The sequence below is a fragment of the Hesperophylax consimilis genome, chromosome 15, assembly GCF_061612785.1.
Source record: "Hesperophylax consimilis isolate HC1 chromosome 15, BYU_Hcon_1.0, whole genome shotgun sequence".
In the NCBI taxonomy this organism is placed as follows: domain Eukaryota; kingdom Metazoa; phylum Arthropoda; class Insecta; order Trichoptera; family Limnephilidae; genus Hesperophylax; species Hesperophylax consimilis.
Window position 1 is genome coordinate 3,863,339 of NC_142850.1, and position 22,552 is coordinate 3,885,890.

General features: G+C 38.6%; 1 protein-coding gene across 1 annotated transcript; it reads right to left on the reverse strand.

Annotated features, from left to right (window-relative positions):
* Positions 1–7,403: 7,403 nt before the first annotated feature.
* Positions 7,404–15,885, reverse strand: LOC149417199 (uncharacterized). The gene is made up of 5 exons (XM_089640556.1): positions 15,410–15,885; positions 13,832–14,904; positions 12,134–12,471; positions 9,121–11,610; positions 7,404–7,409 (listed from the first exon to the last, which is right to left on the reverse strand). The coding sequence occupies exons 1-5, from the start codon at positions 15,883–15,885 to the stop codon at positions 7,404–7,406; spliced, it is 4,383 nt and encodes a 1,460-aa protein (XP_089496682.1).
* Positions 15,886–22,552: the final 6,667 nt, after the last annotated feature.

A 22,552-nucleotide genomic window follows, 5' to 3' on the forward strand; every position in this document is an offset into this window, starting at 1 on the left:
CCGAAATCGTTCCAGTGGCTAAAGCCTTTGAGATATCCCACCGTAAATTAATAAAAAAATTGGAAAAATCTGTATTACGGGCAACGAATTTAACTTTTTAAAAGCTACTCAAATGGACGCAAGCAACAAGTTAAAATAAAATATATTCTTAGCAACCAGTGCTCAACTAACTATAGAATACCACAAGGAAAGACATTAGGACCATCTTTGTTCCTGTTCTACATTGACGACTTATGCAACATTAATATCCAGGGAAAAATTGTTCGTTTTCCGATGACACTGTCTAACTGTTTGAAGCTGAAACTTGGCTAGCTGTTTATAAAACGGTGAAACGAATAAAAGCATTGTAAAAAATGGTTAGGTTGAATTACGCTTACACTGAACACCGAGAAAACTAAATATATCACCTCAAGTATGAATATTACAGGTCAACCTCATGACGGTGCCTCTATTAGAATACACTTATTTCTAAACTCCAATGAATGCTGTCAATGCCCCGACATTGAGCGCACTACTCACATGAAACACCTCTGCTTCACAATTGATCCATACCTAAAATGGAATCTTCATTCTCAAATAATTAATAACAAACAAAATAAGAAAAACCGCTTTTTCAGAATAATACGAAACTTTCTCGACTTACTACACTAGAAAATGATTTACTTCACTGTCTGTCAATCTATCATTGTGCATGAAATCATAGCATAGAGAGGTGGCACCTCATCTGCCTTAGACCCAATCATAAAAGCACGGAAAACCACGATCAAAATAATCACTAGGCTACCCCTAGTAACAGACTCAAACCTAATCTGTAATATTATGAATGTGTTTGACATTCGGCAGATATACGAAAAAACAATACTCACGCACCTATATACAAACAAACATAAATACGACACATTTTACTATTTTTATTATTATTTATTGGATAACTTGTATAGCGCCGCTTTTGTGAGATATCACCTCAGGGGCGCTTTACAGTTGATGCAGGTATTACAAAAAATATAAATATTACAAAAATAAAGTGAAGTTGAGGTAAATAAAATGAAGTATAGGAACGAGTGACACGAAGATAGAAGATGGAGACTCTGCAGCAAGAATCCCAGGTGGTGAAGAAACTGGACCAGCTGCTGCAGCGAAAGAGTCCATCCACCGCGTCCACCAACAGTGGCAGCACGAGGTTCGTCATCCGTCCAGGTATGTGTCTGCTGCTAATAAAGCGCTGACACAATATTCTCTCACAGATACAAGACCTTGGCAGCACCGCTGTGACGTTCAACGAAGATAGAAGATGGAGACTCTGCAGCAACTGAGAGACTGTACTTGAAACAATAACAAAGATTTATTCCAAATTCCTGAAATGCATAATACAACAAAATTGTACAACACTCTTCGAGAAAACATAAAAAATGTGATACTCAAATAAATTTCAAAAAGAACATTATAATTTGGATCAAAAGTATTAAAAGGGCCTTTACCGGTGAAAAAATGACTGCTTCCACACAGGCTAGCCGCAAGTCGCTAGCTTAGTGAGGTAGGTTATGAGAAATCTCATTTTTTTTTTACATACTACCTGTACGGGACCAAGTTAGTGAAGCCCGCACAAATACTGCAAATTCAATAGGGCACCGGCACACATTGACACCTTGATCTGAGAGTTTTTGCAGGGGCAGTAGGAAAACATTAAATTAAACAAGTATTACTTTCCCGAGTACTCTCGGATGAGAAGTGACTGTTTGTACCAGTTACTTCTCTATTTATTGGACAAAATTATACATTAAATCTCACACATGTTCAATGAGAGTAATTAGCGATCACCCTTATCTCTTCACTGTGTTGAACAAAACAAAACATTAGTTTTTAAATGTATGGTGGCGCCGAAAATCCATTAATATTAACTATAGCAGTCGCACATTAAGGATGTGGAATAATATTATAGTATCATATTTATTTTAACGCAGATATCTCAATGGTTTTATCAAAGATATTAAGGACATCGTAAAAACTTGAGATCTTGTTATCTCATAATGACTTTGGCTCTGTACGTCCGATATACTCCCCACGGTGCAGTCTCTGCTGCGCCCAGCTACTCCGTCGGGCGTATTCTGTTTCATCCCAGCGTCTCGTGTTTGCAGTTGATGTCATCGCAAGGGGTTTCGGCTAGGCAGGTGTTGTCGTGCTGGTGATTGGATCGGCTGGTGTTGTTGAAGCAGGTAGTATGACGTCGATTTTAATGGCCGGTCTAACATATATTCCGGAACTTGTCTGGATACGGGCTGTCCTGACTTGTCCATCGGCGGCGGGCACGGCCTCAAGGACGCGGCCACGCGGCCAGCTGTTCCGTGGCAGCGTGGAGTCCATAATGACCACCAGGTCATCCTTTTTAATGGGTGTGACCGGGTTGTGCCATTTTTGCCGAGCTGCCATGGTGGAAAGGTATTCTAGAAGCCACCGCCTCCAGAATATGTCTGCAAGTTGCTGGCCGATACGCCACTGGCGGCGAAGGCATATTTCCTCTTCCTTTTTGCCAAACATGGACAAGAGGGGATGCTTTCCAGCCGACCCTAGAAGAAAGTGGTTGGGGGTCAAAGGCTCTTCGTCGCGTGGGTCAACTGATATGTGAGTGAGTGGTCTGTTGTTCATTGTGAATTCAGCCTCTGCCAGGGCCGTGAGTAAGGTTTCTTCTCTAGGTGCCCGTTCCTTAAGTGTGGTGCTCAGGGCTCTTTTTACTGACCTCTCTCAAGCCTCTCCCAAGCTCCCCCCATGTGGGGCGTCATTGGAGGTATGAAATGCCACTCAATGCCCTGGGTGGCTATGGCATCAAGCATTCTGGCATCGTGGCTCAATGATACCACTGTCAATCAACACTGTCAAGTCTAGTATTGACGATTTTCTGTATCTCCTTCAAATTATCAAAAAATTAACAAAATCAACAATAGAAAATAGCTAAAAAGTGGTCAATTCATCTAAATCGAAGATTGCGCACTGTCCAGTGTATTTCTTTTCACAAAAAGTGTGTTTTTTGCACCAAAAAGAGTTTTTTGTTTTTCCTCGAGAGCTTGTGTCATAAACTCAAAAATCGGTGCCATAGTTCTTGAATATCAAAGAGTGAAGATCTCAAGTGTAGCAAAGTTATCCATCCTTAAAGGAAACAATTATTCAATAGTGCTCTTTTAGTGTGAATTTAGACGCTCAGCGAATTTAGAATGAATACTCAATGTACTGCATGCGAAAAAAACATTGAAGTTCCGGCCGATTTTATAGCATGTTCTGTATGTGAAGATGGATATCACATTTTGTGTGCGGATATAGTGGAAACTTCTCGCCGAGGTGCAAAAAATCAATCTCAATCGCAACAATGGAAATGTAAGAAGTGCATTAAAATTCCGAAATCAACTAAACAGAAACTTATCGATAATAACATGAATGAACTCAATCAAGACCTGACACCTGTTGCCAAAAATCAAAAACGAATTGCACAAACAGCGAAGCTTACAACCACACCTACAATAACCAGTGAAAATCTAGCTTCATCATTCACAGATGGCTCTAATCAGCCGTTAACATTGGAAATATTCTTGAAGGAACTTGAAAAATTTAAAACAACAATGATTTCTTTTGTAGACAATAAACTAAGCATCTATGATCACAAATATGAAGAAATATTAAAACAAAACAATGATCTACTAAAGTCATTCCAATTCATGGCGGATCAACAGGAAGATCTAAAAAAGCGTGTGACTTCTATGGAAAAATTACAGGTTAAAGATAATGCTGATCTAATCGAATTAAAAAACCAAAACAACATTTTTAATTAATACAATCTCACAACAAGACGTCAAAATCGACAGACTAGAATATATGTCTCAAATATGTAATATTGAAATAAGAGGGATTCCAGAATCCATCTCTAATAACTATTTAGAAATTCTCAATAAAATAACAAAAATTATCAACCTTGAGGACTCTTCAGGAAATGTGAACTCGGTAATAAAAAAAATCTATAGAATGGGGCCTAAAATTGCTGAAAAAAATCCCAGATCAATCATTGCGACCTTTAATAACACACTAGATCGAGATAATTTCTTATGCAAAATAAAAACATACACAAAGGCCACAACTCCCAGCACAAATAAATTAAATACATACGATCTAGGAGTATCGCAAGATGCCCAACGAATATATATATCGGATCACTTAACACGAAAAGCAAAATTCCTCCTAGGACAAACTAAACGATTCGCCAGAGAAAATAATTTTAAATATGCATGGACATCTTCAGGACGTATCTTACTGAAGAAAATTGACAGCTCAAAAATCATAACAATAAATAATGCCAATGACCTGCAACGTTTAAAAAGTCAATCTATCTGACTTCTATTTCACTCTGTCATTATGGCTGTTAATGAAGATATCATTTCATGTTCTCATATTGTAATATATTGTTATAGAATATTTATATACTCATTTATTTTTATCACAATCAGTAAGATCTCATGCAACCTCATACTTCTAGTAAATCTATATAAATCTGGGAAAAAAATAAATGAATATATCTATATTCCTTTTATGGTCAGATTCTGGAATAGTTCGCAGGTAATTGTAACTTATTTTTCTATTGCAACACACCCGTCGCACCTACATATTTACAGATTGAGTACTCACCGTGCTCTGATTAAGAATAATAAGTCGGTAATTATGAAATTCATTACTTGTTCATTTAAGACTCATTTCATAATTTTCAATAGGATAATGAATAAGCAATGTGATGTATTCTATATTTACCTACCACCCTTAGCTGTTGTTATCACATATAATTTGTCATTAGGTAATAACATACAAATAACAACTGTGCATATACCTGAAAAAAAATTTTTTCATTGCAAATACCTACGCACTATTTTGGCCACATCGCTGTGTATTTCAAATGTTTTTGTATGTATTTATTTTATGTCAACATATTCTTTGCAACATCTTTACAACCTAAGTACGCTCCATGCTCTGAGCTATATTTTTTTGTTAATATCATTTAATAATTGTTGTTTTGTTAATATCATAAAATCATTGCAAATACCTGCGCACTATTTTAGTCACATTCTGTGTATTTCTAATGTTATTGAATGTATTTGTCATTTTAGTTGCGTTCTTGATACTAACTTATTTATCTTACCAATCTATTACCACCAAAAGATCTACTACCACTCTATAACCACTTTTATTGCTATTATTCACTTTATTATAAATATTTACTTTAAGATTGATAATTATGTAAACATAATTTCCTTCGTTTGTACCTTCACGGGATATACCTACATTTTCGACAAGTTTTCACGGGCTCAAATTAATATTAATATACACCCATTATCATTCTTATTATTATTATTAATTACATCGCACATTATTTGCTTTTGTTTTATGAGTCACACCACCAACAGCAACATGTATAAAAAAGTATTAATATGGATTCTATATTGGATGAAGAACTAAATGACGACAAGGAAATCAATATCAACATAGATGACCCATCAGTATGTAATGAATTTCTTAACCATTCTGCTCTCTCTATATATTGTATGAATATAAGATGCATAAAAAAAAATTTCGATGATACTATAGCTGTTCTCGACGCAATACAACATAGATTTGGCATTATCGTTTTTAGTGAGGCTTGGTTGAAAGATTCAATCTATATCCCAAGTATTACTGGATATTCATCACATAGCACCAAAAAAAATTATTTACAAAATGATGGAGTTGTCGTTTACACTCGGAATGATGTCATAGTTTCTGTTGAAGAAATAACTATTCCACATGCCAACTGTCTTAAATTACAACTACCTTATAATGTATGTGTTTTAGCAGTTTATAGATCTCCTTCTCAAGCACACATTGATACCTTTCTTGACCACCTAAATGACTTACTACGTTCTGTATCAACACATAACCATGAAGTGATTTTATGTGGTGATATAAATATAAATATTCTGGATATGAACAGCATAAAAAGTGAACAATATCTTTCACTTTTGATTTACCACGGTCTAAAACCATTAATTATTTCACCGACTAGAGTAACATCAAGTACTGAGAGTTGTATTGATCACATTATGGTTAAGTCAAAAGAAGATCCTCAGAGTGCTGTATTCAGGACCAGTATTACAGACCATTTTGCTACATTATTGAAATATCCTAAATCCAGAGTAACAAAATCAAAAAAAATAGACGTAAAGCTTAGACTAACTGTGGATAATGACCTACTAAATTCGACACTGAAAGAGGAAACATGGGATACAGTCTTATCCACCAGTGATGTCAATACTGCAGCTGATAATTTCATAAGACGTCTAAAATTACATATTGGAAATTGCTCATATACTAAGAGAATCCATTGTAATAAAAAGCACTTGAAACCATGGATAACTTCTGGAATTGTTAACTGCCTCATTAAACGTGACAAATTACACAAGAGTTGTCGTAAAGAACCAAATAATATCGAACTGTTTGCACATTATAAAAGATACAGAAATTGGTGTTCTAAAATTATAAAAACGACCAAACAGACATATTATAAAGGGAAGCTTCACGAGGTAAAAGGAAACATAAAGCAAGAATGGAAAATAATAAAACAAGCATTGGATTTGCAAAAGGAATCAGTGCCCATAAATAAACTGAAAGTAAATAATAACATTGTATCCATAAATGATAATCCAACAGTCATTACTAACCATGTGAATAATTTTTTTAGTGATATAGGTCAAAATTTTGCTAATCTTTTGTGTAGTGCAAATAACACCAGTGAAGAATCTTTAGTAAAAAATTATAATCCAACACAATCTATGCAAAATGCCTGCTTTGAATTCAAACCAACGAATTGTAATGAAGTTTTAAATGTGATTAATGAGCTAAAATCAGGTTTTTCGAGTGGAAATGACAATATAAGTGCAATGGTCTACAAACAAAATGCTTCTGAACTAGTAATACCTATTACACACATTGTAAATGTTAGTTTTGAGAATGGCTTGTTCCCTAATCATTGCAAAAATTCCGAAGTTATTCCTTTATTTAAAGGAGGAGATAACAAAGATGTAAATAACTATCGACCTATCTCCTTGCTAAATACGTTATCAAAAATAATAGAGAAATTAGCTAAAATTAGGTTGATGTCTTATGTAAAAAGATATGAAATTCTCTCAGATAATCAATTTGGCTTCCGAGAGAACATGGGAACAAGTGATGCTGCTTTAAAAATGATTACCACAGTCGTAGAAGCTCTTGATACTGGCAATAAAGCAATGGCCGTCTTTTTAGACTTGTCTAAGGCATTTGATACCGTATTCCACGGTTTACTCTTAAAAAAACTCAGTTCAATGGGTATTGTTAATAAATCTTTAGATTGGTTCAGATCATATCTTGAAAATAGAACACAGAGAGTAATAATTAATGATCACATTAGCTCAAAAAAATCAATTGTATATGGTGTTCCTCAAGGTAGTGTTCTGGGTCCAATTCTATTTTTGTTATATATTAACGACCTCTGTAAACTGAAATTTTCTGGATCTTCAATTGTATTTGCAGATGACACTGTCTTGGTGTTTGCTGCTGACACGTGGAATGAAACGTATGCTAAGTGCGAGGCAGGATTAAGGGCAGTCAAAAATTGGCTTGATCAAAACTTGTTAACCTTAAACATGAACAAAACTAAATATATTACTTTTAGCATTTCCTCTGTAAATCAACCATCTTTGGAACGTTCATTAAAAATACATTGTTGTGTGCAGGAGTGTAACTGTCAATCTTTGGAAAGAGTAGACAACATCAAATACCTGGGTTTAATTATTGATAAAAATTTAAAATGGAACAATCACATTACTACATTAGGAAACAAAATAAGAAGGCTAGCCTACATTTTCAAAAATCTAAGAAACATATTGGACAAAGTTACATTAAAAACTGTATATTATGCTCTAGTTCAATCAATGCTTTCATATAATGTTGTCTGTTGGGGTTCTTGTAACAAGACTACCTTAGAGCCTTTGAATGTTGCGCAAAAATTAATTTTAAAAATAATGTATAAGAGAAATTTTATGTATCCATCAAAGTTATTATATAGTGAAAGCAAAATTATGACAATAAGGCAGTTGTACATAATACAGGCTCTCTGTAAATTTTTCAACAACACTATTACTGCCAAAAGATCTCAACAAGTGCGCATCACTAGAATGGGTTCTTCTTTAATGTATCAGCCGGTGTATACCAGAACATCCTTCGGACAAAGGAGTTTTTCATATAAAGCTCCGTTGCTATATAATATGCTTGGAGAAAATATAAAAACTATAGGTACGTTAAATTCATTCAAGAAAATGGTCAAAATCTCCGTACTAGCTGAGAATGATGATTTTGGATCACCCATGTTGTCGCTTATATCATAATTCCTTGTGGAAGCTCTGTTTCGATACAATCCTTATTTACTTACTGCGCATGCACTTATTTACTTCTAAAATAACTTTTGGTTATTTATTATTATGTTACTTATTATTATTATTATCTACTTAATTATCGTATTAATATTTACTTTAATTATTGTCTAGCTAAAATATTTACTTACTTACTTTTTATTATAATATTATCTACTTACCTATCGGTTATTATTTACCTTTTTTTATCTAGTTATTTTTTATTTTTTCTTATTTCTTTATCTTATCAGTATGGTTTCCTATGCCTGTGTCTGATAAGCCAGCACAGGTACCTTGTACTTTAGTTAACAGAAGAATATTATTGTTGCCAACTTACTTAATAATGCTTCTTTTCTTTTCTTTTCTTTTGTTGACTTTTTTGTTTTTTGTTTTTATTTTTTTCATACATTTCTTACTAAAATTTTGTTTATTTTTGTCTACCGGTCTCGAAACGTCCGTGTCATAAACTTTTCTTTTTTTGTTTAAATTTAATTTAATGTTGTTATTATTTTAAATTTACATATATGTATTTTTTAAATGATATTATTGTAAAGCTGCACATCTTGATACAGGAATGCCCTAGTGAGATGTGCAGAGTATGCTTTTTATGTAAAAACTGTTTTTTGAATTAAATAAATAAATAAATAAATAAATAAAAAATAAATACCAGAGCGTCTCTCATCTCTGCACCGGCTCCATGAAAATTTGTTCCGTTGTCGGAGTAAATGGCTGCGGGTTGTCCCCTTCGCGCAGTCATCCGCTGTATGGCCATGATGGCTGAGTCTGCGGTCAGTGAGGCGGTCAGTTCTAAGTGAATGGCGCGGGTCGAGAGACAAGTGAAGATGGCTCCATATCGTTTTTCCCTATGTCTGCCAACCGTGATCTCCATAAGCCCGAAGTAGTCGAGCCTGCAATGTGTAAATGGGCGGATGTGATGCATCAGTCGAGGTGGTGGTAGCGCCCCCATTAGTGGTGGAGAGAGTTTGCTTCTCCTTATGCGGCAGGTGGGGCAGGCGTGTGCTATCTTCCTGCTTGTAGTGCGCAGACGCAGTACAAAGAAATCGCCCCGCACCTCTGCGACCGTCTTCTCCGTGCTGGGATGGTCCGCCTTCTGGTGGTAGTGGCGAATCAGGAGCTGAGTGTACGGGTGGTCTTCATCCAGGATGACGGGAGTCCTTGCTACATACTTCGTTTTCGCTAGAGCTCGCAGCCGGGTACCCATCCGCAGGGCGCCGTCTTGTCCGAAGAAGGGGTTTAATGGGTTCAGACGACTACCAGTCGGCAGCATTTGGCCTTGCTTGAGGGTGGTCATGTCAGTATTGAAGGCGTCCTCCTGAGACCTTTTTATCCATCTGTCTTCCGCCTCCTTGATCTCCTCCGCTCGCAGTGGGCCCCCTACAGATTTGTTAACTTTCATCCGAAATTGTTTCACAAAGCGGAGAACCCACGCTGTTGCACGGATCAGCCGTTGCCATGAGGAGATTCTCTCGATGGATGGTAATGCTTCCCTTGCAGTTGATAGAAGGCCAACGTAGTGAGGCTTGACCTCTAGTGTCTGGTCGTCGGGCCTTCTGACAGGTGCACGCTCTTTTGGCCACGCACTCTCAGGTAAAATGATAAAGGCCGGGCCGGTAAACCACCTTCCTTTGGGTGATAGGTCGGGCACATCTGAGTCCCTTGTACCGATGTCAGCGGGATTGAGCTTGGTTGGCACCCATCTCCAGTCGAGTATGTTGGTTAACTCGTCTATTTCGCCCAGTCTGTTTGCCACGAAGGCAGAGTACGTAAGTGGGTCAGTTCGTAACCAGCACAATACGGTTGCAGAGTCTATCCAGAAGTACGTTTGGGATATACGGGCCTGGCTTTCCTTGTGGATGGTCTGGGCTAGTCTTGCCGCGATGAGTCCGGCTTGTAACTCAAGGCGGGGAATGGAGAGAGGCTTCAGTGGCGCCACTTTGCATTTACTGGCCAGAAATGTCGCCTGTAGGGCTACATTTACTTCTTCGGTGTAATAGGCGACAACGCAGCAGGCTTGTTCTGACGCATCGCAGAAGAGATGTAGGGTCACGCTGCTCTGCTTGAGATGGAGGCAGCGTCTCGGAACTGAAATGCTGTGTGTATTCAACAGGCTCAGCCATTCGGTCCACCTCTGTGTATGTTCAGGGGTAATGGGGTTGTCCCAGCCTATACTCGAGCGCCACACGGCCTGCAGCAGTATCTTCGACCGGATTGTAAGGCAGGAAATGAAGCCTACTGGGTCGAAGATTTTCATTACTATTGAGAGCAGCTGCCTTTTCGTGGGTCGCGTGGCCACTTCTGGGGTGATCGTCTCTTGGAATGAGTACAGAAAGTTATCAGTGGATGGATCCCAAACTAGTCCGAGCACTCGTTCTGTCTCCGTACCTCCAACGCTGATCCGCACTGTGGAACTGGCCCGGTCTTCTGTGGGAACACCGGCTTTGGCAGCTAGACTGTAAGATGACCAGCTCGTTAGGTGGAATCCTCCTTTCGCGAGGAGGGTGCTCACACCGTGGACGAGTGAGGCAGCATCCTGAAAACTGTCTACCGCATCTAGGTAGTCATCCGTGTATAATTTAGAACGAATGGCTGCTGCAGCAGTCGGGTTCTCATGTTCGTATTCCCCGGCTACCTTGTTCTGGACGAACTGGGCGCTGCTCGGTGAACAAGTGGCTCCGAACATCATAGATGACATCTGGTAAGTATCAGGTTCGTGTTGGTTCGGTAATCTCCAGAGGTAGAGTTGGGACAGCTGATCTTCCCGCCTTATCTTGATCTGCAGAAACATTTCCTTGATATCTGCGGCAATGGCGATGTTTCCCTCTCGAAAGCGCAGAATATTCCCTAAGAGGGAAGACAGCAGGTCAGGGCCGGTAAGCAGCTGGTCATTAAGGGAGGTCCCTCGGCAACGACTGTTGGCGTCGAACACTATCCTGATCTTCTCTGGCTTATTGGAGTTTGTCACCGCAAAGTGGGGCAGGTACCATTTTCTGGGTGCGGTTGTTGACGCTTCCAGTTTAGACAGCTTCCTGGCGTAGCCTTTGTTGACCAGCTGGCTCATCTTGTCGCTGTAGGCTGCTGCCAGATTCTGATCTGCTGCCAGCTTCTTCTCAAGGGAATGAAGTCGTTTCAGCGCGCACTGCCGGTTGTCAGGCAATGTGGCTTCCGGATTACGCCACAGGAGGCCAGTTTCCTACCTCCCAGTGCGAAGAAGCCGGGTAGTCGTGTTCATTAGTGCGATGGCCCTTTGTTCGCTTGCCTGCACCAGTCGCCCCAACCACCACCAATTTCTCAACAGGACTGCCAGTCGTGGTTCGGCGAAACTCCCCCGTCACTCTATTGTTTTCTTTACTTTTATGTGTTTACAGGTACTGGAGTGTGGGTCCCCTCCACCAACTATCTGCCTGACACTTGAACTTGATTGTTTTGTTGTTTATTTTTCTGTGTTGTCCTTAGTTTAGTACTTGTAAGCGCTTGCATACCGCTTCATAACACCGTATGCGGGGACATTGAAGGCCTAGCTTCATTTATATAAATTGTAGAGCCGTTTATTCAAAAAAATTAGATTCATGCGAGAGCTCCGAAGGGGTGACCATAAGTCACCTATACCGGGGTGGGACAGGGTGGGTGTACTTTCAATGTTCGCTTGCCTGGGTTCTCACCGCGGCAGTTACGCCAAGAGAGTCGACGGCAAAGTTGAATTTTACCATTTCTCTTAGGCGGATATCTGCGGCTGATTCAATTTGTAGTGCCAGCGTCGTGGATTTATTGTCACTGCCAGGCCCGTCACCCCCATGGGCGATCCACCCCAATGCGGTTCGTGACACTATTCGCGTAGTGTCATGGTCTTTGCGCACTTCCCGTGAAACGATCAGATGAGCATTGTCCTGCCCTATTAAAAGTTTTGGGGTGACAAGGTTTCCCTGGGCCTGTTGTTCTGGCAGGTTGAGGTCGGAGATCGTGTTGGCGATGATGTAGTAGGTGTCACTGCTATCACATCCTCTTATTTATTTATTTATTTATTTATTTATTATTTTATTTACGCCCTAATGGGCTTTTACATGAAAATATACATTTACATTGATTACAATAATTGAACATAAGAAGATAAATGGAGTTAATTGTAAGAAAGCAACACATATAATAAAATTTTGTGCAAATTAGCAAAACACTAATAAGATGGATTCAATATAAAATATACCCAAGCATGAAATAGTAAGTAAAAGAAAGTTCAACATAAAAAGTAAGTAAGTGGGTGTGTTTAAACCCAGTATTAATTGTGAGTTTAACAAATCGATAAACCAATATAAATTAGAGTGTAACTTACTCGTGAGGTAAAGAACATTATAACAGAGATTTAAAAAAAAAAAAAAAAATAACAAAATAAGAGTTGCACCTGTAAAAAGCAAAAACTAATAGAATTTAGCAATATCGACATGAATAAGAAATAATAAGATCTGAGATGGAACATAGTGTTATGTATAAAAAGTAGTTAGTAGGTATATGCATACAATTATAAGTGTATAGTAGAGCAAATAAAAAACAAACAAATATGGATATAATTTACTTGAAAGGTTTCGAATGGGAGAAGATGTAATAAAATTATTAAAGCTATAAAAGTTAATTATTAGCCGATAGAATCGAAATAAGTTGCCTTTTAAAGCTCACAAAATTGTCAAAACCAAACATATCTATAAGTTCACAGTATTTATTCGCAAGGTTGTGAATTCTAGGAATTGGTGAAAAAATAGAATAATTAGTGTTGAGGTTCTTGTTAAATTTAAAAGTATCTTTACTGCGAGTTTGCCTAGCAGGAACATTAATGCAAATAAGTTCCAACAAATTAGGGCTGTCAATTAAAGATTTAATAATTTTGAATAAAAATAGCAAATCAATTAACACTCTTCTATCAGATAATTTAAGAAGTTTAGTTTCAGCAAGCAAGTTATTGTAATTTATAAATTCGATTGGAATTTTCATTATGGTCAGCTTCACTCGGTGGGAGAGTGTGTCAGAGATGCACATCCCTTTGGCGCCATGGATCCGTATGCCGCGGACTGGGCCGCTCACCCCGATCCGTATCGCGATGTCAGCGTCGACAAGTGTCACAGTTGAGCCTTCGTCGAGGAGCGCGAACACCAAAACTTTGCTTCCTTGGGGGACGCCCAACATAACCTGCACAATTTTTAACAGCACGCTCCGGTCCGTCGTCTGGCGTCACAAGTTAACCTCACCGACGGCACCTTCCGGTACAAACTGTGGGTTGTGAAGCAAACGGTGATGTGGTGATCTGCACCCTCCTATGCCGCACCATGCCTTGGTTTTACAGTCCCGCGAGTGGTGTCGATCCAGACACTTACGACACAGGTTCTTCTGTCGCACCATTGTCCACTGGAGAGCGAGACTTTTCTTCGCGAACTCGGTGCACTCGCGAGTTTTGTGGTTGCCACCGCACTGGCCGCAACTTTCACTAGACCTATTATTTTCGCGAGGCTCACTCCTCTTTCGCGATGTAACAAATTCAGCGGGTCTAGAGTCTGGTTCAACTTCTTCACCGTTTACTACATGCACCTGCTCGGTCCGTCGCGGTCGAGGTCGCACTGGGTCGATCATCCCGCTGTTGGGTATAGCGTTAGCCATACTTTTCAGAAATGCTGCCAGCTGAGTTATTGTAGCTAGACTCGTAAGACCACGTGTCTCATACAGACAGGTCATCCGTAGCGTAATCGGCATCGTTGTTGTGATGTCATTCAGTAGGGTGGCATTGGTCAGGTATCTGTCAGTCCTAAGGATCTTAAGTGATGCAACCAAGTTCTGGACGGTTCCGGAGAAGTCTGCCAGGTCCTCGAGGGTTGCGTCTATTGTGAGATACGGCAGCTTTTTCACCTTTTCCAACATCAGCGTGGCTATTGCGCTGGCGCCACCGTATCGCTGCTCGAGGACAGAGAGGATCTCTGGAACTTGAGCGGGATACATGAGGAGAGGGCCGACTGCATCCCGAGCCTTCCCTTTTAGTGCACGCTGCAGCCGGATGAGGTTTTCGGATGAAGTCATTCTGCAAGTGGTTGTGGATTGGGTGTACTGGGCTTTCCATGTGGGCCACTCGAGCGGGTCACTCAGGAAGAGGGGAAGATCCTTGGCCGTGGTCTGCCTTGCGATTAAGGCGGCCATCCGTGTATCGTCCTCTATCGTGCGAGAGCTTTCTTGGGCACGGGACGTGCGAAAACCCTCTGCTATTGCTGAGGTGATCTGGGCCAGCTGATCAGCGCCTTTTTGCACCCACTCGTGAGTGTGCTGTGCTGTCTCATCTGTAGGCTGTAGGCAGTGGCGGAAACAATGGTGAAAAATCCTGACTTGTAGGGAATTGCTGCGGTCTGTTATGCGTAAATTCCACTTCTCCAGGTACTGCTGCTTGGGGCTGTCGCTCGGGGTACTGTAGTAGAGTATAATCGGCTATGGGAATGCTTGCCACGGGTGCCATGTGTCCAGTAGTTTCCGACAGTATGTGCACTGAGCGTGCATTCGAGGCGGGTCCGGGTGTTATGATAGCGTGGCCAGCATTCAAGGCGGGCCGTTTTCCCGGCAGTGTACGCACCGGGCATGCATTCAAGGCTTGCCCGGGTGCTGTGATAGTGTAACCGGCTTTCGAGGCGGGCCACACTCCAGGCGCTGATTGCACCGGGCATGCATTCGAGGCTTACCCGGGTGCTGTGATAACGTAGCCGGCATTCGAGGCGGGCCACGCTCCAGGCGCTGTTTGCACCGGGCATGCATTCGAGGCTTGTCCGGGTGCTGCGCGTGTGGTGTACACAGGGCGCGCATTCGAGGCGGCCTCGGGTGCTGCAATGTAGTCCGTTAATTGTGACCAAGTCTGTTCGAACAGTTGGGTTGATCCTTAAAGAGGTTGAGGTTGGTCAGCATTTAAGGCGGGCCTTAACTCAGGTGCCACGGGGGCTTGGGTAGTTGTGAACCTGGAATCGGCAGGTTGGTGGCTTGCTTGCAGTGCGGCGGATGTCTTTGTTGCTGCTGCCAGGGCTGAAAGTAGGTTGGCGGTGTGCTTAACGTGCTGTTTCTCTCGAGCGCGCAACTCACGGCGCAACATTTGTATTGCATCCTCAGTTGACTCTGACCGTTGGTCATCATCCTCTCCGTCGGACTCCTGGGGGGCCGGGGAACTGTGGGTCAGGATGGGACCCCAAGCTGTGGTTGATTGTTCAATGGAGTCCGAGGCAAGCATAGCTTGATCAGTTTGCTGGGGTGCATCTTGGCTAATAGGAACATCAGTCGGAGAGTTGAAGGTAGGGTCCGGGGCTCGGCGAGACATACGTTTATCTCGGTCTGCGGGAACGCTGGTTGCTGATCGCGACGCCCCGGATGACGTAGAGATTTTACGGCCACTGCGAAGCGAAGGCATCTTTACTGAAGCACGATTAAAGGCGTAATGCGTAGAACCGGCACGAAGGACCAATTTGTACGGGACCAAGTTAGTGAAGCCCGCACAAATACTGCAAATTCAATAGGGCACCGGCACACATTGACACCTTGATCTGAGAGTTTTTGCAGGGGCAGTAGGAAAACATTAAATTAAACAAGTATAGAGCATTGTCAATATAATTAAAAGTCAAAACATTAAGTATTATTGTCACCCAAACTACTACCGCGCGGCTGGGTCCCTAGTATCTACTTCAAATCACTCCACCTTAAATACAGGCTGACCCATCCTCCATTTTTCCAAAAAAAAAAAAAAAAATTTTTAAGTTAATAAAATGGATTCCCAAGGATTCATCAATCTGGCGAGAAACGCGGTTGAGGCCCTCACTGAATTAATAATTGACCCAACAAGCAAATTAAACAAAGATCAAATTGCAAAAATGGTACCAAAAACAAATGCTATTCTCGGAACCATTGCTCAAATGGCTGCCAAAATGGCAGCACTCGAGGGTGAGCTGTCAGCTTTTAAAGCATTATCCAATAAACCTAACTCAGTAGTATCTACTTGTGAAGCAGCCGACGAACTCGAAGAAAGAAAAAAAAGAGCAAATAATCTAATAATCATAAATATTCCTGAAAGCTCTAAGCTCAACCAAATAGAAAAAATACAAGATGACAAAATACAAATTACAAATATCTTGAATAAGATTGATAGTAACATTGAAATTAACTCTATCAACACATTACGCCTTGGAGCAGTGAGGCCGGATAAACCTAGGCCCGTTAAGGTTATTCTAAAGAACTCCACTGAAGCAATAAATATCCTCAGGAGAAAGAACTTTTATCTGACCAACTCCACTGTTAAAATCTTTTCCGACCAAACACCGAACCAACGAAAATTCTTGTCGGACCTCCGCAAAGAATTGGAAACTCGGATAAAGGGAGGAGAAGTTGGGTTAACAATAAAATATATGAATAACAAGCCCACAATAATAAGGTCAACTTCAAAAAACTCAAACACATCATCGGATACGGCCAAAATATCCGAGGCTGCCGTACCAAACTCATAGAGCTACAAACTACTCTTCCACTACTCCAACACATTGAAGTTTTTCTTCTTACCGAAACTTGGCTTGATCCTGATATTCACACCGAGGAACTTGGATTTTCATCTTACAACACCTACCGCCTTGACAGAAATCCAGCCACTAGTACTAAAACCAGAGGAGGAGGAGTTCTTATATCCGTTACAAAATTACTGCCATCCACTCGATTAATTTGTAAACATCTGGACGTGGAACAGGTATTCGTTTTACTAAAAACTAAATCAGGCAAAATTCTACTGGGATGTGTCTACATTCCTCCTGGATCCAATATCACAGTCTACAGAAACCACATAGATGACCTCGAAACCTTTAAAAATAAATACCCTGATGCCAGAACAATTTTATTTGGTGACTATAATACCCCTTGCATTGATTGGATGAATAAGGACTCTTATCACAACTTAAGCCTACCAGAAAATGCCCGCGAAATAATAGATATGACGAACTTACTCTCTCTACATCAAGTCAATCAAGTCTACAATACCAATAATCGACTGCTGGATTTAGTATTCTGCAGTGATACCTCAGTCCATATTGCTAAATCAGCTGACGAGCTTCTCCCCCTAGACTGCCACCACCCCGCCCTAAGCATAACCATCACTACTAATAACTCACCAGATGACACAACTGTTCTTCCTAACCTAACTTATAATTTCTCCAAAGCTGACTATTCTAACATGAATCAATATCTTGCAAATGAAGACTGGTCATTTCTTCACCATAATAATACTATTAACTATAATCTTGAATTATTTTACAAAATTATTAATAAGGCCATTGAAAGCTTTGTACCACTTTCACACTTCAAGGAAGCGAAGTTCCCAAAATGGTTCGGTGGCGAGCTAATAAACCTAGTTATCTGTAAAAAAATTGCACACAAAAACTTTAAAGAATCGAACTCTCTTATCGACTACAAGATATTTCACAACTATAGAACTCAATGTAAAAAACTATCAAGAACTTCATATTTCAATTATATAAATGGAATCGAAAACTCTATACCTTCTAATATACAAAACTTTTTCACTCACGTTAACTCTCTTAGAAAAAACAAACAAGGTTTACCCCTTTCAATGCACTTCAAAGAAAAGAGTAGTACTGACATGAATGTAAAAGTTAACTATTTTGCTGATTATTTTAAAAGCGTCTATGACGAAGATATCCCAGACAATTATACACCACCTTCGTCGCTTAACGAGAGCATACATATCCCTGCCATACACATCAACATAAACGATGTTATAAGTAAAATCAAATCCTTAGACAAAAACAAAAAGGCTGGACCTGATAATGTACATCCCAATATCCTGATAAATTGCATTACTTCACTGGCTGAGCCGATTTTTCTATTGTTTAATCAATCCCTTGACACAGGGTGCTTCCCTGATATTTGGAAACGTTGTTATCTAACTCCTATATTTAAAAAGGGTAATAAAAGTGATGTTACTAACTATAGACCAATATGTAAGCTATCTGTAATACCTAAACTTTTTGAAAAACTATTACTTGATAAAATTTCACCATGTATTAACCATCTCATTGTTCCGAATCAACACGGATTTTTGTCAGGTAGATCAACTCTGACAAATCTCTCGTTATATGAAAACTATATATCAAACGCATTAGCTAACAGAACTCAAGTCGATTCCATATATACGGACTTTATCAAGGCCTTTGACAAAGTATGCCATAAAATTCTCCTGATCAAACTACGTAAGCTCGGTATTGGCAGAAAACTTTTAGAATGGTTTGCTAGCTATCTAACTAATAGAGTTTTACTTGTAAAAATCAATTTGTTCATTTCCAATCAATTTATAGCTACCAGTGGTGTACCACAGGGGTCTCATTTAGGCCCAATATTATTTTTACTGTTCATAAATGATATTGTAAATATATTTGATGAAGATATTAATACATTACTTTTCGCAGATGATTTAAAAATATTTAAAATAATCAAAAGTGCTGAAGATTGTATCTGTCTACAAAATAATTTGAACAGGTTAATTAATTGGTGTTCTCTTAACAAACTTCATCTGAACATAAATAAGTGTTATTCAATTAAATTTTACAGAATAAATCAACCAATTATTCATTCATATAAACTCAATAACTCAATCCTTACCTCTGTCGAAGAAATTAATGACCTGGGGATAACTTTCGACTCTAAATTAAACTTCATATCGCATATAAATAATATTAATAATAAAGGAATGAAAATGCTAGGCTTCATTCTTCGAAATTCCAGAGGTTTCAAGAATATTTCAACATTAAAAATTTTGTATACATCCCTGGTTCGTAGTCAAGTCGAATATAACTCCTCGATCTGGTCCCCCCACTACAAATTACATTCAGATTCAATCGAAAAAATTCAACATAAATTCCTAAGACACATTAATTTTAAACTCGGTATTCCCATTGAAAATATAAATTATAATTACTTGATGAAAAATCTAAATTTATTAAAACTCTCAGATCGAAGAATTATATCCGACTTAATATTTATGTTCAAAATTGTAAATGGTAGTATAGACAGTCCTGATTTAATTAACCTCATTGAATTTCATATACCCACGAGAGCTACTCGTTCTAAAATTTTGTTTAAATGCAACAATATCAGGACTGAGTATTCCAAACACTCGCTTGTACCTAGGTTGCATGAAGTTAGTAATAGATACGCAGATGTGGCAGATCTATTTAACTGCACGCAAGGTAGGTACAAGAGGGCTATGCTATCAAATCTTTTCAATCAATATTAATTTAATCTAATTCTGCCTTATTTGCACTATACAAACTTATGTACTTGTATCTCTTGTTTACTTACTTACCTACTTACTCTCTAATGTCATTTCACAATCAAATGCCACATATATTTGTAATTCTTTTTTAAAAATATTTTAACTGTTACATTTTATCATTGTTTATGGTATATTTATACCGTTGATATTAAATAAATTACTTTCCCGAGTACTCTCGGATGAGAAGTGACTGTTTGTACCAGTTACTTCTCTATTTATTGGACAAAATTATACATTAAATCTCACACATCGTTCAATGAGAGTAATTAGCGATCACCCTTATCTCTTCACTGTGTTGAACAAAACAAAACATTAGTTTTTAAATGTATGGTGGCGCCGAAAATCCATTAATATTAACTATAGCAGTCGCACATTAAGGATGTGGAATAATATTATAGTATCATATTTATTTTGACGCAGATATCTCAATGGTTTTATCAAAGATATTAAGGACATCGTAAAAACTTGAGATCTTGTTATCTCATAATGACTTTGGCTCTGTACGTCCGATATACTACCTATTGTTTTTATATTATTATTTTCTGTTGTTAATTCTATTTACTACCTTATTTATAAACACATGTATACTATGAATTATTCTTAGTTTAAGTCGCAAAATTTCTCAAATAAAGGTATCTTATTATTATTATTTATTTCAAAATAAATATGTCAGATAATTGATCACCAGGACTATACCCTTTTATGTGATTCAATAAATAAATAAAAAAAATTGAGTTGAAACTAAATACAACAAGTTAAGTTTTAAAAATCTGTTTCCGTGCAAATGATATTTCCAGTCCCCACTACACACCTTTTAGTATATTTGGAAAGAGAAATTTTCGTCTTTCCTCTTGCATCCGGAAATGTTTCAATACATTCCAGCTGAGAGCCTGGAACCTTTCTACAGGGGCGTACCAAAGGTTTATTGAAAATTAAAACCCATTGAAACTATTTCCTTCTTTTAATGGAAGTAAGATGAGCTCTGTAGAAAAGCGGAAAGAGCGCTGATTGGGTTTTGGATTCTTGGACCAAAGGGATCGAGTTCCTTCTTACCAATCATCATTCCAGAGTGGAAGATACTACCAGTATCGCCCTGGTGTAAGACCACCATTCAGAATTGAAAAGTTGCTCCAAATGGCTTTAACCGTGTTTAGTGACTAGATCTGAATAGCCAGGTACTTCCCCACCTTCCTCTTTCCCTTCCCCACTTACCTTCAGCCTCACAACATCCCCCAATTGGGGATGCCATAGTTTCACTGGCTCCAGACGGGAGCAGTTGGGACTCTTGTGAGGTATTCACTATAAAATAAAAAAATTAAAAAAAATGCCGTTCCCCAGAGAGTCTAGCCACGCATTCTTTGTTATTCATGCAACGTCTTATACATACTGTTTAGTTAACTGTTCCAACAGATCAAGCCTATTTGTTATCCAATCAATTTCTTCCATAATTTTACTATATTAAACAAAAGAAAATGATTCCTATCGTAAAACAGAAAGTTACTACTATCGTCCTATCGATAAATCAAAGGTACTAAGAGAGACATCTATTGACAATTAGTTGCATTAGTGTCAACTCATTAGTTTTCGGATACCGTATTTATACGCGTGCGTTAATATAAAAATTCGTTGGATTTTTATCAGAATAACAAAAGAGTATGTGTTAAATTTCAAAAAGGTCTGTACAAACGATTACGCTTTTGATGTAATGCTATCAAGATTTGCTCAATAATAATGCTATTTATTATTACAAAATTATGGAAGGAATTGATTGGATAATAAATAGGATTGATCTGTTGGAAAACTTTACTAAACATAAAGATTACTCTCTTGTACCATTGTACGAGCGAGAAATCGGTATGGTTTGAAATGGTTCGAATTATTTTAAGCCGCAGTAGTCCTAAGATACAGAATATCACAACACAAGCAATTATCTACTGTACTGATCAAAAGTTTGCTTTTCGCTATCTACATGAGAACTACGTAGCAAAAATAAATACTCACATTGAGTCATTTGCTTATAAACAATTGCTGTATGGAGGTTAGTGGAAAGAAACTTCAATTTCAAAATTTCAATGTCCAAATACAGAATTTTGAGGGAACATCTTCGCAGTTTTCAGTTTAGCGCTTCTCTTTTCCTTGTTAAATTTATGTACGCCTCACATCATCATTTTTCCCAATTGAGGGAGAGATAGTTGGGTGGTGTCACATTTCAAATTTAAAAAAGTAATCGGAATTCGTTTCCTGGAATGCGGTTGAATATTGAACATCATTGCTTGCAGTTCACTGATGGAGAAACTGAGACGCTATTTACAGAAGGGTTGTAGGTCCTCAAAACATAAACGTAAAACAAAATTTACTGAAAAAATCTTAAGTACCCATAGCAAAAAATACAGTATTTAATAAAACCCCCATTTCATTACAATCAAGGTACGCAATATTAATCCAATCGTATTAAAAAACACTTCTAAAACATTCTTAATAATAAAAGAGATCTCACCACATCGGCGAATACTTAACACTAATTCAACAATTTAGTGTATTTTTGTACGGTTACTTGATATTCTAATTAATTATGGATGTTTTTTTTTTCTTTTACATACTCAATAATATTATTATTCAATTTAAAAAAAGTTCTTCTGTGTTTTTACTATTATTCTTAGGCATAACAGCTGTTTCGCCTTCTGTAGGCTTGATCAAAGTCACAGTTTGATAAAGCCTTCCGAAGGCGAAACAGCTGTCTTGCATAATA

Bases quoted from the DNA above. Each gene is read 5' to 3' on its own strand.
- LOC149417199 (XM_089640556.1), bottom strand. From the start codon at position 15,885: ATGCCTTCGCTTCGCAGTGGCCGTAAAATCTCTACGTCATCCGGGGCG. The intron at 14,905-15,409 runs GTTAAGGCCCGC...ACTCTACTACAG, and splicing joins CAAGCCCCCGTGGCACCTGA to TACCCCGAGCGACAGCCCCA. The intron at 12,472-13,831 runs GTAAGTGTCTGG...AATAAATAAGAG, and splicing joins GCGACAGAAGAACCTGTGTC to GATGTGATAGCAGTGACACC.